The following is a 13431-nucleotide window of genomic DNA, read 5'->3' on the forward strand; positions in this document are numbered from 1 at the left end:
TTTGTAATTATCTTATAGGAAATTGGATAATTGTAGACTTTTATTTTGATAGGGATTAGATTTGAGATTAGATATGGATTAGTATTTGAGCTCAATTAGGATTAGTTTTTCTTAGTTCTTATCTTTTATCTCTTTATTTCCTGGAAGATCTAGCTCTATATAAGCTCCTGGTTTATTTGTATTTTAGAATAGATGATTGATTAATGAAGAAATTCAGATTGGGGATAGATGATTGATTAATGAAGAAATTCAGATTTGGGATTTTCCAAAAGTTGGGTGTTGATTCCAAACACCTTAGGTGTTGATGCCTAAGTTTTGCTTGGTGCCGATTCCAAGCAACCCTAAGTGCTAATTCTTAGGTTTATCTTTTAATTTTCATGTTTCTTTTATTTTCCCTTGATTGTCCTGCACCAAGCACTCGTCCATTTCCCTCAAAATCAAGGATTGGTCAATAATGAGTAAAGGAGCAAAGTGAATTCGTGAACATTAGGTGTTAGGTTTGTATTCTATTCTATATATTAAGACAATGTGATATGAATGACAAATGATAGAAAAAATGGAGAAGAGCTATCTGGTTGGAAACATTTATATTTGTCAAAAGGGGGAAGATTAACTTTACTGAAAAGTACCCTTTCAAGCCTTCCAACCTGTTTCTTATACTTGTTTACTATTCCTCAAACTGTGGCAGCTAGATTAGAAAGGATCCAGAGAAATTTCCTGTGGGGGAGTTCTGAGGAAGCTTTCAAATATCCGCTAGTTGCTTGGAATAAGGTGTGTTGGCCGGTAAAGGCAAGTGGTTTGGGAATTCAAAGGATTGGGTTGTTTAGCTAAGACCTGCTTGGAAAATGGTTATGACATTTCAGGAGTGAAACCAATCATTTATGGCGTCAGGTTATAGCTACCAAATATAGAGAGACTAGTGGGAGCTGGCGCACTAGAGTTGGTAGAGGGTCTCATGGGTGTGGAATGTGGAAGAATATTAGGAAAGGCGTAGAGAGTTTCTTTGGACATGTGGTGTATGTGGCGGGAGAGGATTTTCGTATTTGATTCTGGTATGATCTTTGGAGTGGGCACATTACCTTAAAGGATCTTTACCCTGATCTTTTCTCTTGTGCTATGGATAAAGAAGCCCAAATTTCTGAGTTGGTTACTATTGCATCTGAAGGTGGTTGTAGGAGCTGGAATATACAATTCCACCATGCTATTCATGATTGGGAGTTGGAAAGAGTGTTTACTTTTTTTGAGCATATTTACTCCAAAATGCTAAGGGGTGAAGGGGTTGATAAATTGCTTTGGAAGTTAACCCCAAATGGTGTTTTTGATGTGGGCTCTTTCTATAACTCCTTATCTAACCCTCCTACCATTCCTTTCCCTTGGAAGTGTATTTGGAGTGTCAAGGTACCTAAAAGAGTGTCTTTCTTTTTATGGACAACAGCTCGGGATAGTATTCTCTTAATTGATAACCTTGTAAAAAGGAATTTGCCCCTGGTTAGTAGGTGCAGCCTGAGCCGTTGCAATGGAGAAATGGTGGATCATCTTTTGCTGTATTGTAAGTTCTCTCATGCCTTATGGAGGGAAGTCTTTTTGATGTTTGGAATTCAGTGGGTGATGCCAAGGACGGTTGCTTCTCTTCTTTTTGCATGGAAGAATCATTTGGGGGTACACTCTTCTACTACTTGGAATATGGTACCAACCTCTTTGATGTGGCTAATTTGGAGGGAATGAAATACCCGCACTTTTGAGGATGTTGAGAGATCTATTGATCTTTTGAAGTCTTTGCTAATTGGGACTTTGTTTGAGTGGTCTCATATTTGGGGTTTTACACAATGTGTTTCCATTTTTTATTTCCTTCAATCAACTCTTGTTTCTTTTTGATTTGTTTGTAATTGTTTCAAGTACAGTTTGATCATCATCGTGAACAAGATGTGTACTTTTTTTTAATAAAACTTTCTATTACCTATCAAAAAAAAAAAAAAAAAAAAAGATGGTCATTGATACATGGTATGCTATTCAAAACAAAAAAAAGAAAAAGAAAAAGAAAAATTAGTGAGATTAGGGGAAAACAATTTAGAATGAATGTAATTTCAATAATCAGTTGATCTCTCTGCTAGCCACAGAGAAACTTTTTATTGGTCCCTTTTAGCTGAAAATTTGTTATTGTAGCTTATGGAGGGATGATCTGGCTCTTCTCTTACAAATGCTGAATCTTGTTATAACAAGTACTAATAATTTTCTGTGCCAGAGTGGAGATATGTTTTATTAATATTTATGGTATATGATTTTATTTGCAGGTATTGATGGGGGATTTGACAACAGTGAACTTGAATATGAAGAAACTTACACTATAGTTATATTGCCTGACCATGTTACTCTTCCATTTCCTTCAGTGGAGTTGCCGGAGAAGGTGCCTGTTACTCCCCAAACCCCCTAATTATTTGGTAAAAAGATTTCCATTTTAAACAGCGTTTGATTTATTTACCAGTACTGTAAAATACTGCAGGTCAGGTTGGCCGTCGATGCTATCTTGATGGCTGAGGGTGCTGAGCGGAAAGAGCAAGTTGCAGCTTGGATAGCCGATAAGAAACAAACAAGTGCATATGCAATGAATTTGCAACAGATTGACAATGGTGTTATTGTCCCTCCATCTGGGTGGAAATGTATTAAGTGTGATAAAACGGACAATCTTTGGCTAAATCTTACTGATGGCATGATCCTTTGTGGGAGGAAAAATTGGGATGGAACTGGTGGCAACAACCATGCTATTGATCACTACAATGAGACACACTACCCTCTTGCTGTAAAGCTTGGGACCATTACAGCTGATCTGGAAGCAGCAGGTAATGTCCCCCCGGCATCATTAATGGGAATGGTTTTTAATTTTTTTTTTCCTTTCTGTAATTTTCTCTCATGAAGCAAAATGTCACTAGTTTGAATCTCCCTTTCCCCTTCCCCTTGGGGCCAAAACTCACTTATCAAAAGAAGATTTGTTCAGTCACATTTTTACTACTGTTATAACTGATATAGGAGCAGCAGATAGCAGTATGGCGAAATGAACATAATATGTGATTCTGTATACTTATGATCTTAACAATCTCATGCATTTTGCATTTACACACTCAACGTCATATGTGAAAGGGTTCACTCTCTCTCTCTCTCAGGCTAAGGACAGAGAAAATATTCATTCTTTGTTCTGGGTAAGTTGTTAGTTCTGAGGTGCTGTCCATGTGGTCATCATTAGTGGCAAAGGTAGTCAAGTATGCTAGATGGTATTGTCAATTTGATTTTATCAGGGTACGATTACTTTTCTTGAATGTAATATTGTAATGAGTTTATTGCTCATTAATGATTTTTTTGACCATGATGCTGAATATGTATTTGTTTTATTTTTTCCTCTTTTGTCTTTTGGCTGGAAAGATTAAATTTGCTTACCAAAAAATGGGCTAGATTCAAATTGAATACCTACCCTAATTATTTATCCCTTACTCTCGTCTCCACCCTAAAACCACCTCATCCAATCAAGGTTCAGAACAGCAGGGTTGGCAATTTAGTTGGCTAAAAAGTTAAAAAGGAAAAAAAGAAAAAAAAAAGAACTTAGTTTGAAGCTATTGATTGGAAAAAAAATAAACTATATCTATTTTCTTAAAAAAAGTTCGTTCATCTTTCAAAATGCCGATGGTCTTCTCAAGTACTTGTGATTACTAATGATATGTGAACACCATAGATGCTCCTTCATGGGCTCTTAAAAATTATTCTATTGGGAAAAAAGAGATATTTAAGCAAATGCCATTTGATTATTATTATTATTATTATTATTCATTTATTTTTGACAAGTCAAATGCCATTTGCTAATGCTTTTAAATCAATCAACGTTGTTCTTTACTTCTTATTGTGAAGTGTAGATATTCTAATAAATGTCTGATCATCCAAAAGGGTTTGGTTGCATTTAAATTTATGCAAGTTCTTTTGTTTCTTTCTTCCTCTTTTATTTCTGTTCAACCTCCCTCCGTTTTTCCCCTTCCACAAAACTTGATCTTTGAGAAGCAGAAATTTAATGCAAGAAACAACAATTAGCTACTTGTATACAGGTTAAACACTCTAAAGTCATTTAATGTTTTCTTTATATGATGTATATGGCTGTTTTATTTAAATTATCAGAAAAGGGAGAAAGAGAGTGCCAATTTCAGAATATTGAAGGTTATATACTTATAGAACTGATGAAATTAAGGCAAGAGTCAGAGAGCGTGACTTTGTCCAGTCTCTGAAGACTTTGAATGGGACTGAATGAAATGTGGGAATTACGAATATACTGAGTTCTCTGGGATTGCTTATGTGGGAATAAGGTTGAGGAGATGTGGAACTTTGATCTTTCTCCATAATTAAAGATGCTTGTGTGGATTTTGTGGTGGTGTAAATCAGGGGCAGCTTGATACATTTGGGGGCCTAAGGCGAAAAATGAAATTGAATCCTTTTATATATTTAAATATGACTTAAAATACTTAAATATTATTTAAACTCTATTATCTTGTTTTAGATGCGAAATTATTACTAATTAACATGAACTATGTAGAATTTTTATTTATTTATTTTTTTTTTATAGAAAGTTTATAGACACAAAAAATTTGACTAAGTTTTTCACACCTGTTGATGTGATAGAATGATAGTGGTAAGTAAAAGAGTGGTGTTAGTGGTGGACCTAGGTGAGAACTAATAAAAATTTGCCAACTCAACTATTGTGAAAAATGATGTGATTTTTTTTTTTTTTGAGAAGTGCTACATTCACAATAGAACCAATCACTGAAATTATTTTTTCGCCATCAATAACAGCCTGTAACAACCTGCTACTTAGGATTTGTTATAGAAGTATTGTGAAAAATTTTGTGAAATTAGCATTTTTATCTCTTTTTTTTTTTATTTTTTTTATTTTTAAATTTTCACTTGATAAAAAATATTATTTTATTTAATGGCTAATATTTGGGCTTAATTAAATTAAAGTTTGGGGCCTTTTTTATACTTGGGGCCTTAGGCAATTGCATCAACTGCATTTAGTGTTAAGTTCGCACTGGTGTAAATATAGGGAAGCAAAAGATGATTTTCAATGTAGCATACATGTGCTAGGTTAAAAAAGGACTACATCTGTTTGGGATGTCAGATCAAACTTCTGCGGCAATATATAGACAACTGTATTGTTTTTGGAAGAATAGTTTGATTGGGCATAAGAGGGGGTTGGGAATGGGGTTTGATACAGTTGCAAAGGTAGGGAAGATTTTGGATTACAATTGGTGTAGTTAAGAGTCACCACTTTGATAGGAGTAGGGATGCCTTAATTTGGCCCAAATATTTGATTAGTGTAGGAGCAGGAGTGATGGAAGGTTTTTGGTGCATAAGCTATTGGGAAGACATGATTTGATGTTCTATAGCATTGTATATGCTGTATTGATCTTAATACTTTGAAGTAAATTGGAATTCTCCCTTTCTGAGCTTCTGCATAATATTCGGGTTGAGGTAGTATGATGGTTTAGGGATTTTCTGTTTGGATGAGGTATTGTTGTAGTTTTTTGGTTCATCTGTGGCCAAGTAGTAATTGAAGACTTCACTGTTATGTAGACTCCAGTGGATTTAGTGACTTGTTAGAGGGCTCCAGGTAAGATTTTGGTGATTGATAATCTTTTTAGTGGATGCAGGCTTTAATTAATTTAGACATTGTTGATTTCAGATTGGACATTGTCCTTATTTGATGCGTGTTTAGCTACTAGAGAATCAAAGGATTTGATTCCGTGGCTTGATGTTCACGAAAGCTGTACCCTCTGAGAGTTGGGTCTGAGTTTTAAGCAGAGTGGAGTCAAAAGAATATGAAATGCTAAATAATATTGTTGCAAGAATATTAGTTTCCAGTTGAGCTGTTATTCTTTATATGTGGGGATTCTTTTGAATTTTTATGAACATTGTTTGTTGACCTTTTCTATGTAAGTTGGTTTCTGTTCTTTACATCACAAAATATGCTATTAAATGTTACTAACCTAGCATATTCATGAGTTAAAAAATGTTCTGATTGGCTTTGAAAAGTTCTTTCACAACCTGAACTGATCCAGGCAAACCTGCCATGGCAGTATAATTGTCAATGTGATAGCAAGTATTTCTCTGAGGATTCATTCTTAAATGTATTGGGTGCTAATGATGTGTAACACGTATTGTGGCAGCTCAGATGTTTTCTCTTATCCGGAGGATGAAAGTGTTCTGGACCCGCTATTAGCACAGCATCTGGCACATTTTGGCATTGATTTTTCATCATTACAGAAGTTTTTTTTTTTTTTTTTTTTTTTTTTTTTAAATAAAATTTTTATGGCTTAGTATCCAATAACACAGCATTTCTGATCTCAACATGTGTCAGATTTAGTGTTCAGTAATATAATGCGGTGTAATAATTGGGTTGGGGTTTTGGTTGGCAAGGACAAGATTAGTTCCTTCTTGTGCCTTTGATAATTCAAATTTACTTGGATCTCATCCCTCTTATATTATCTAGAGGATTCTTTTAATATGTTTATTAAATTATTTATATTTATAGTATAGCCAGACTTCAATCGACTTACTTCAACTATGCAGGTTTTAGTCATTGACTCATTTTTCTATAAATGGGGTTGGGATATTTACCTCCAGTATATTTTGTATTATTACATTAATTTAAAGTTTGATATTTTCACTTTCTTATTTCAGACTGAAATGACAACTGCTGAGAGAGAACTTGACCAGAATACGAACTTTGATTGGAACCGTATCCAAGAAAGTGGACAGGATGTGGAGCCAATTTGTGGACCAGGTTATACTGGACTTGTCAATCTTGGTAACAGGTAATGTTGATCCTCATTCAGGGCTGCTTGGGAATTTTTTTCTCATTTAATATTTTCTTATTTCATTCTTGCAGCTGCTATTTGGCAGCAACCATGCAAGTTGTGTTTTCAACACATTCCTTCTATTCACGGTGAGTATAATTTTTTCTCCTACACCCCCTTACCCCCTGGGGCATGAATATTAATCACCCTTTAAAATTTCTGAAATTGATTACACTTATTTCTTTATTTTTGGTGCAATTATGTTATCAGATACCATAGAAACCAAAGTTTGAAAGTGGCTTTTGAGATGGCTCCTGCTGATCCAACTGTAGACCTCAATATGCAGTTGTAAGTAACTAGTTCATCAGTGTTGTTAGTTCTTTTTGTGCAATCTGTTATCTGATTTATTTCCATCATGTTGCTAATCATAAGTCATTATAGCTGTCATCCTGGTGAATCGGTGATAATTGGGTCTCCATTTCTGTGTGTGCATGGAACACATTCATTTTTTATGTGTTTATCATTCAAACATGTCTATAAATATGTTTTGGGAAAATTTTAGGTACAGTACCTTTTCTCCAATTAAATTCAAACACATAGCTGCATTGAATTCAATTGGAGAACCTAATGTACTGCATAAGGTGCTATACCTAAGTTTTACACGTTGTTTTCTGTGTTATACTTCTGTGGGCAGTTATTCTGTTCTTCCCCCTTCTCTAACCCTCTCCTTTTATGTTGCAGATTTGCATATTTTCTAATGCTTTCTTGTTCAATGGCAGGACTAAGTTGGCCCATGGTTTGCTATCTGGAAAATACTCTATTCCAGATCTGGAGGTTTGTTAACTCTAACAGAATGAGCTCCTTTAGTCTATAGTTTCTAGCTCTGCTACTCTTTGGTTTACATTTTCTTATTTGTTATCCAGAAAGATGATAATGCAAATGCTACCTCAACTGCAAGAGCTGTAAGCTTTCTGGCTCATTTTACCTGCATCCCAAGTCTCTGTTTTGTGCTTGGAAATGGTTAAATTATACAATGGTATTATTGTTGGATAGTATGATGAAATTCCTTAACCTTGAAATTTTCAAACAGGCTTTGAATTTTTAAGAACTTATCAATGTTTGTCTGTTCTTTCTCAAACTTTGATGCCCATATTTAAAAATTTTAATTATTTTTTCAACCTTCTTATTGTTTTTTTCGTGCCGTATTGTTTAGTTCTCCGCTCTTTTTCTGTTTTAATGAGACTTGTATTCATATATTAATATTCTTTTTTTAATTTTTTTTGATCTTATTTTTTATATTATGGTTTCACTTTTTTTATTTTATTTAATTTCTTTTATAGATTGTCCTTTGACCTGTACTATATCTGTTTCCTTTTGCCTTCTTCTATAAATATTAGAAACAGCAAGGGATACCCCCTCGTATGTTCAAAGCAGTTATTGCCGCCAGCCATCCTGAGTTCTCTACAATGAGACAACAGGTATATTTTCCTTCTTTTCGTTTAATTAGCATAAGAATATAGTATGACGGAGAGATGTAAGGTTGCTATTTTTATCCTTAATATATTTGAACAGTTCTTTTTCTTACATTTTTTTTTTTTGACTTTTTGGTACACCAAAAATAATTTTCTAGCTCTAGCTCATACAAAAGAGAATTATGTCGATTAGCATAAAGACATTTAGGAATTGAAAGGTCAATCAAATGAAATTTGGATTTGTGCTGTCTTGCATACCATTTGTTGTATTTTTCCTAATCACATGGTCTTGTAATGTGGAAGATGGTCATTAACAAACATTTGGAGTTTAGACACATAGAAAGATTGAGTATAGACGTTAGAGTGGATGGTACCATATTAGTGATTTGGCGGCTGTAAAGTAGGAAGTAGATGAGTAGATACTTTTGTATGGATAATATAATAATATATTAAGGGCACATTTGATTTGTTGTATTCGACACAATAATGTAATAGCTATTCAATTGTTTGGTTGTGTTTTCTTTAAAAGGAATAACTTTTCCTTATGAATGACTATTTTTTAAAATGAGGAGTAACCATTCCTTATTAAAATCACTATACTCTCTATTCCTTAACTAATGAAATAACTTTTAAAGCTAAAATTCCTAGAAACCCCCTCTGGTCTGGTTGTTGCTTTCCAGGAAAAAAGGTGTTGATTCTCTCTCTCCACTGTTTTCTGCCATGTTAGACCCAAAATTAATAGTCTTTCCCCCTAATTTTTTTTTGGCTAGATCTTCAGGCTCTCTCTCTCTCTCTCTCTACAAGCATTCTCATCTGTGTCTGCCCTTTAGATCCATGGATGGTGTGATCCATGTAATATGGTTTTGAAGGCCAAGCTTTGAGATGATTTGGATGATAACATGAAAGCATATAAATCCATGGTCTATTTCTTTTTTGACCGCTTTCTTTGCTTTGAGATAAGCAAAAATGATGAGGATTATATCTACGTTTCATGACTCTTTTGGCTATATTTTATTTATTATATCTGATTTTATTTATAGAGTTATTGCTTTTGAATAAGGGCATAAATATTTATTATAAAATTGTTCAATTTGTATATCATAAGATGTTAATTAACATGTAAATATAATGTTATAAATAAGGGCATTTTAAATTTTTTGATTTAAATATGATTTGATTCCTCTGTCAGTCTGTCTTATCATTTTTTGTTCCTATGTTATCATCGAACAAATGAACAGTAATACTTATTCCATTCCAGCTTCTCGTATTACTTGTAATAGTGATTCTTATGCCCATGTAATCGCCATGACAGTATACCAAACGTGCCCTAAGTGGCCGTTGGTTTAAGCTTAAAGCTGGCATATTAGGTACAGCTTTTTAGAGGGAACATTTTTTCCTCCTTATATGTCCAGCTTGTTCAAACCTCACTTATTAAAACAGACCCTGCTTTAAATAAGCCACAGAATTTAAGCCGCACCAAACGGACACTTGAATGTCCTTAAAGCATTAAATGGCACATGTTTTAAGATATCCTGGGAGACGAGTATGTTCATGTTTCCTTGCAAAATCTTTTACAATACAAATCTACTTACCCTTGCCGGATTATGAAGCTGACAGATCAATTTAAGTTATGCAATGGAGTGCTTGTATTGCATCTTTAACTTTCTTTTACCTGCCATGGGCAAATGAATTGAGCCATGGTGCCAAAGTAAAGTTGATGTAGGGTAGGACAAATTTGAGAATTTCTCTCTGTGCTTGTGCTGGGTTAAGGTCTAGGGAAATTTGTGGATCTAGGGTTTAGAACTTTGAGAAAGTGCGGTTAGGGTTCAAAATTGGCTAGGGTTTGATGAGTTTGTTATGGCTATTTGATAGAGAAAGTTTGGTTTTAGGGTTGCAATAGGTAAGAGGAAGTACTTGATTTGGGGTTGTACCTTATAAGAAGAAAGAAAATAGAGTTTTATAGTTTTCAGGGGTTATATGAACACACTTGTGAATAGTAGCACAAAAAAAGAAGGGGAAGTTACACTTTACCTTCCTAAACTAAACCCCCGTTTACACTTAACCCCCTTGAACTACAAGAATGCATAATTACCCCCTTAAACTAATGCCCCTGTAACAGTTTGCACCATACCATCTATTTGGTAGTTAAGTTGGATGGAAGAACAAGTCACGCGACTCAGGTGACATTTTTCGTCCAACTTAATTGCCAAATAGATGGTAGGGTGCAAAGTATTACACGGGTATTAGTTTAGGGGGGTGATCTTGCATTCGAGGTAAGTGTAAATGAGAGTATAGTTTAGGGGTAAAGTGTAATTTCCTTATATTTTTAAATTTTATTTATTGTAAGTTACACACAATTATCCATTTATTTTGAAATGAGAAGATTAGATTTTATTGTAAGTTACACAACACTGAAAACTATTACAATAAATACATGGGCGTTAATTTGGGTAAAGTGTAATAGATTTTATTGTAAGATTAGATTTACCACAATGCTGAAAACTGAACAACAATACTTAAACACTGTTACCAAACGGGCCCTTAATGTTTCCTAATAGAACTAGAACTCCTACTTTAACTTGTAAACCGAACCCTAATTGAATTGAACCAAAGCCAACACATAAAATACCCATAAATAAGATAATGTTAATGAAATAAAACCCAAGGCCCACAACCAACAATTACAATATTACAAAAAATACCCTTGACTCAAGGATAAGCAAATAAAACATAAATTAAAATACTAACAACCTAGTATAAAAAATAACACTAATTGTTTTGTTTTTCTGTTCTCTTTAACCACGCTATGGTTGTGCTATCAAAAGTGCATACGAAACTACTTTTCCCCCTTCAAAGAATCTGAAGGCAAGTAGTTCAGAGCTTTGCAGTTGGCAGTTTTAGAAATTTTAGGCCTTAACAGTTAAAGAGTAGATTTTAATTCCTCCAATTAACTAATTTTCAGATGGTCTGAATTATTAATTATTCCATATGGCAAACGAAGTAGATGTTGCAAACTAATCTGATTATAGTGCATTCTTTATGAGCTCAAACTCAATTGGAGAAACGTGTCCAAGAACAGGTTTATGAGTTAAGCATATTATGCAACCTGGCCTTTTTTTATGATGCTATACTGCTTTCAGTCATTCAGTGTGCAATATGTCTGAGTGCTAAGTTTCAATGTGGCAACTAGGTGACTGCTTATTTTTTAGCTGTTGTGGTCTTGTGCATTACCTATCCATGATCCAATGTAGGCAGTATTAGTTAGTTAGTTGATTGCCTATCTTCTGCTACCTGCCTCAGGCTTAGTACTAGGTTACAGGTGGTTTTCCTAACCAAGGTCAACTCTCTTTACTGGGAGACATTAGTTTACCCCTTACAATGTTATTGTTATTGTAGTAGTTAATATTTTATCTGAATACATGTTACATTATGTCTAGGATGCCCTGGAATTCTTCCTACATTTTCTTGACCAAGTTGAACGAGCTAATGCGGGCAAACCTGAATTGGATCCTGCAAAGAGTTTCAAGTTTGGTGTTGAAGATCGAATCTTATGTTCGTCTGGAAAAGTTACTTACAATAGTAGGCTTGACTACATTCTTTCTTTAAATATCCCACTGCATGAGGCAACTAATAAACGTAAATTCCTTTAATCATTACTCGTTCAGATCATTTTTTCCGAAAATTATATCCTAATGATTTTATTGTTTGAGAATTCAGAAGAACTAGAAGAATTTCACAAATTCAAAGCAGAAAAACTTTCTGAAGGGAAGGAAGTGTAAGTTCACACGTGTTCAGCATCCTGTTTTTGCCCCTTTAGACTTCTTGCTTAGAATATCTAGTTCCTGCAGATCCAGTGATGAAATTGTACGTCCACGGGTGCCATTAGAAGCATGCCTTGCAAACTTTTCAGCTCCAGAGGAGATACATGACTTTTACAGCACTGCTTTGAAGGCTAAGACAACAGCAATCAAGTTAGCTTCGTTATCTTTTGCCGGTTTCAGTTTTTCTTATTCTGAAAATATGTTATTTTTGGGTGCCATTCTCTCTCACCTTTCTTAAGATAATTTTGAGAAGATGAGGGAGAATGAGGCTCATAAGTGTTGCTACTCACTGTAGAAAGTGTGTATTATATAAAAAAAGTCAAGTGGGCTAGGATTTCTTGCTTGCCCACATGGGCAAGTTGGAAGGTGACTTGTTATCTATGTCACGGTCTTTTTAGGAAATAGTAGCCACTCTTGATTTTTCATGGTGTTAAGGAAGTGTTGTTAATAATAATCATATCCTGAGTATTAAAAGCTGGTTGATGCCATTAGATTGCTCAGAGTTTTATTTATATCTGGTTATTGCTGTTCATTCCCCTCATTTTTATCCTGCAGGACTACAGGCCTAACTTCGTTCCCTGATTACCTGGTGTTGCACATGCGTAAATTTGTCATGGAAGCGGGCTGGGTACCAAAAAAGCTTGGTATCTTTCTGTTCCCAACTTTTCTTACCCAAGTTTTTTGGTTTTCTTAAAGCTTTCTAAACTAATATTATTGTTAATGCAATCCGTCCATTCAGATGTCTATATAGATGTTCCTGACATCATAGATATTAGTCACATACGCAGCAATGGTCTTCAACCTGGGGAGGAGCTATTACCAGAGGGTGGTATGAGATCTTTCTGGCATTTCCAAGTTTCTTTTAAATTTTGTCACTAAAATTATTTATTTATTTAAATTATACCTACATGTTTAAATTTGTTCATATGTATCCTCTCAACTTCATACTTATGTTTGTTCTGACACACACACAGACACACACTCACACTCACACAATGTCATGGTCTCTTTACATATTGATGTATTTTTGTGAAACAAGCATTTATTTTATTGTTTTACACTGGAGCAAATCATTTGAAGTAACACTTGCCAATGAGAGAGATAATTAAAAGTTTCATACCCTCTTTTCTAGATGCATAATTCTTACTGCTTCTATCAAAATATAATCTGATAAATGAGAGAAAAACAGCTTTGGTATTTTTGTAATTTATTTCTCTATGCTGCTACTTCAAGATAATATTTTCTCCCTTTATTATTAGCAAAAAAATAATCTTTTCCCATTTATGTTACTGTATCCTTTACTATTCTCTA

The 13431-nt window shown here is 34.4% G+C and overlaps 1 protein-coding gene across 1 annotated transcript; it reads left to right on the forward strand.

The window, feature by feature from the left end:
* The first annotated feature begins 2260 nt into the window (after positions 1-2260).
* LOC112004694 (ubiquitin carboxyl-terminal hydrolase 14) lies at positions 2261-13014 on the forward strand. Its single transcript, XM_065776620.1, has 14 exons — positions 2261-2404; positions 2501-2837; positions 6203-6295; positions 6710-6845; positions 6920-6976; positions 7098-7175; positions 7607-7661; positions 7751-7789; positions 8225-8305; positions 11737-11935; positions 12017-12074; positions 12148-12270; positions 12676-12764; positions 12860-13014. The coding sequence occupies exons 1-14, from the start codon at positions 2276-2278 to the stop codon at positions 12997-12999; spliced, it is 1614 nt and encodes a 537-aa protein (XP_065632692.1). The 5' UTR covers positions 2261-2275; the 3' UTR covers positions 13000-13014.
* The last annotated feature ends 417 nt before the right edge of the window (positions 13015-13431 follow it).

This window comes from Quercus suber, unplaced genomic scaffold (assembly GCF_002906115.3).
Source record: "Quercus suber isolate HL8 unplaced genomic scaffold, Cork oak 2.0 scaffold_137, whole genome shotgun sequence".
Taxonomy (NCBI): domain Eukaryota; kingdom Viridiplantae; phylum Streptophyta; class Magnoliopsida; order Fagales; family Fagaceae; genus Quercus; species Quercus suber.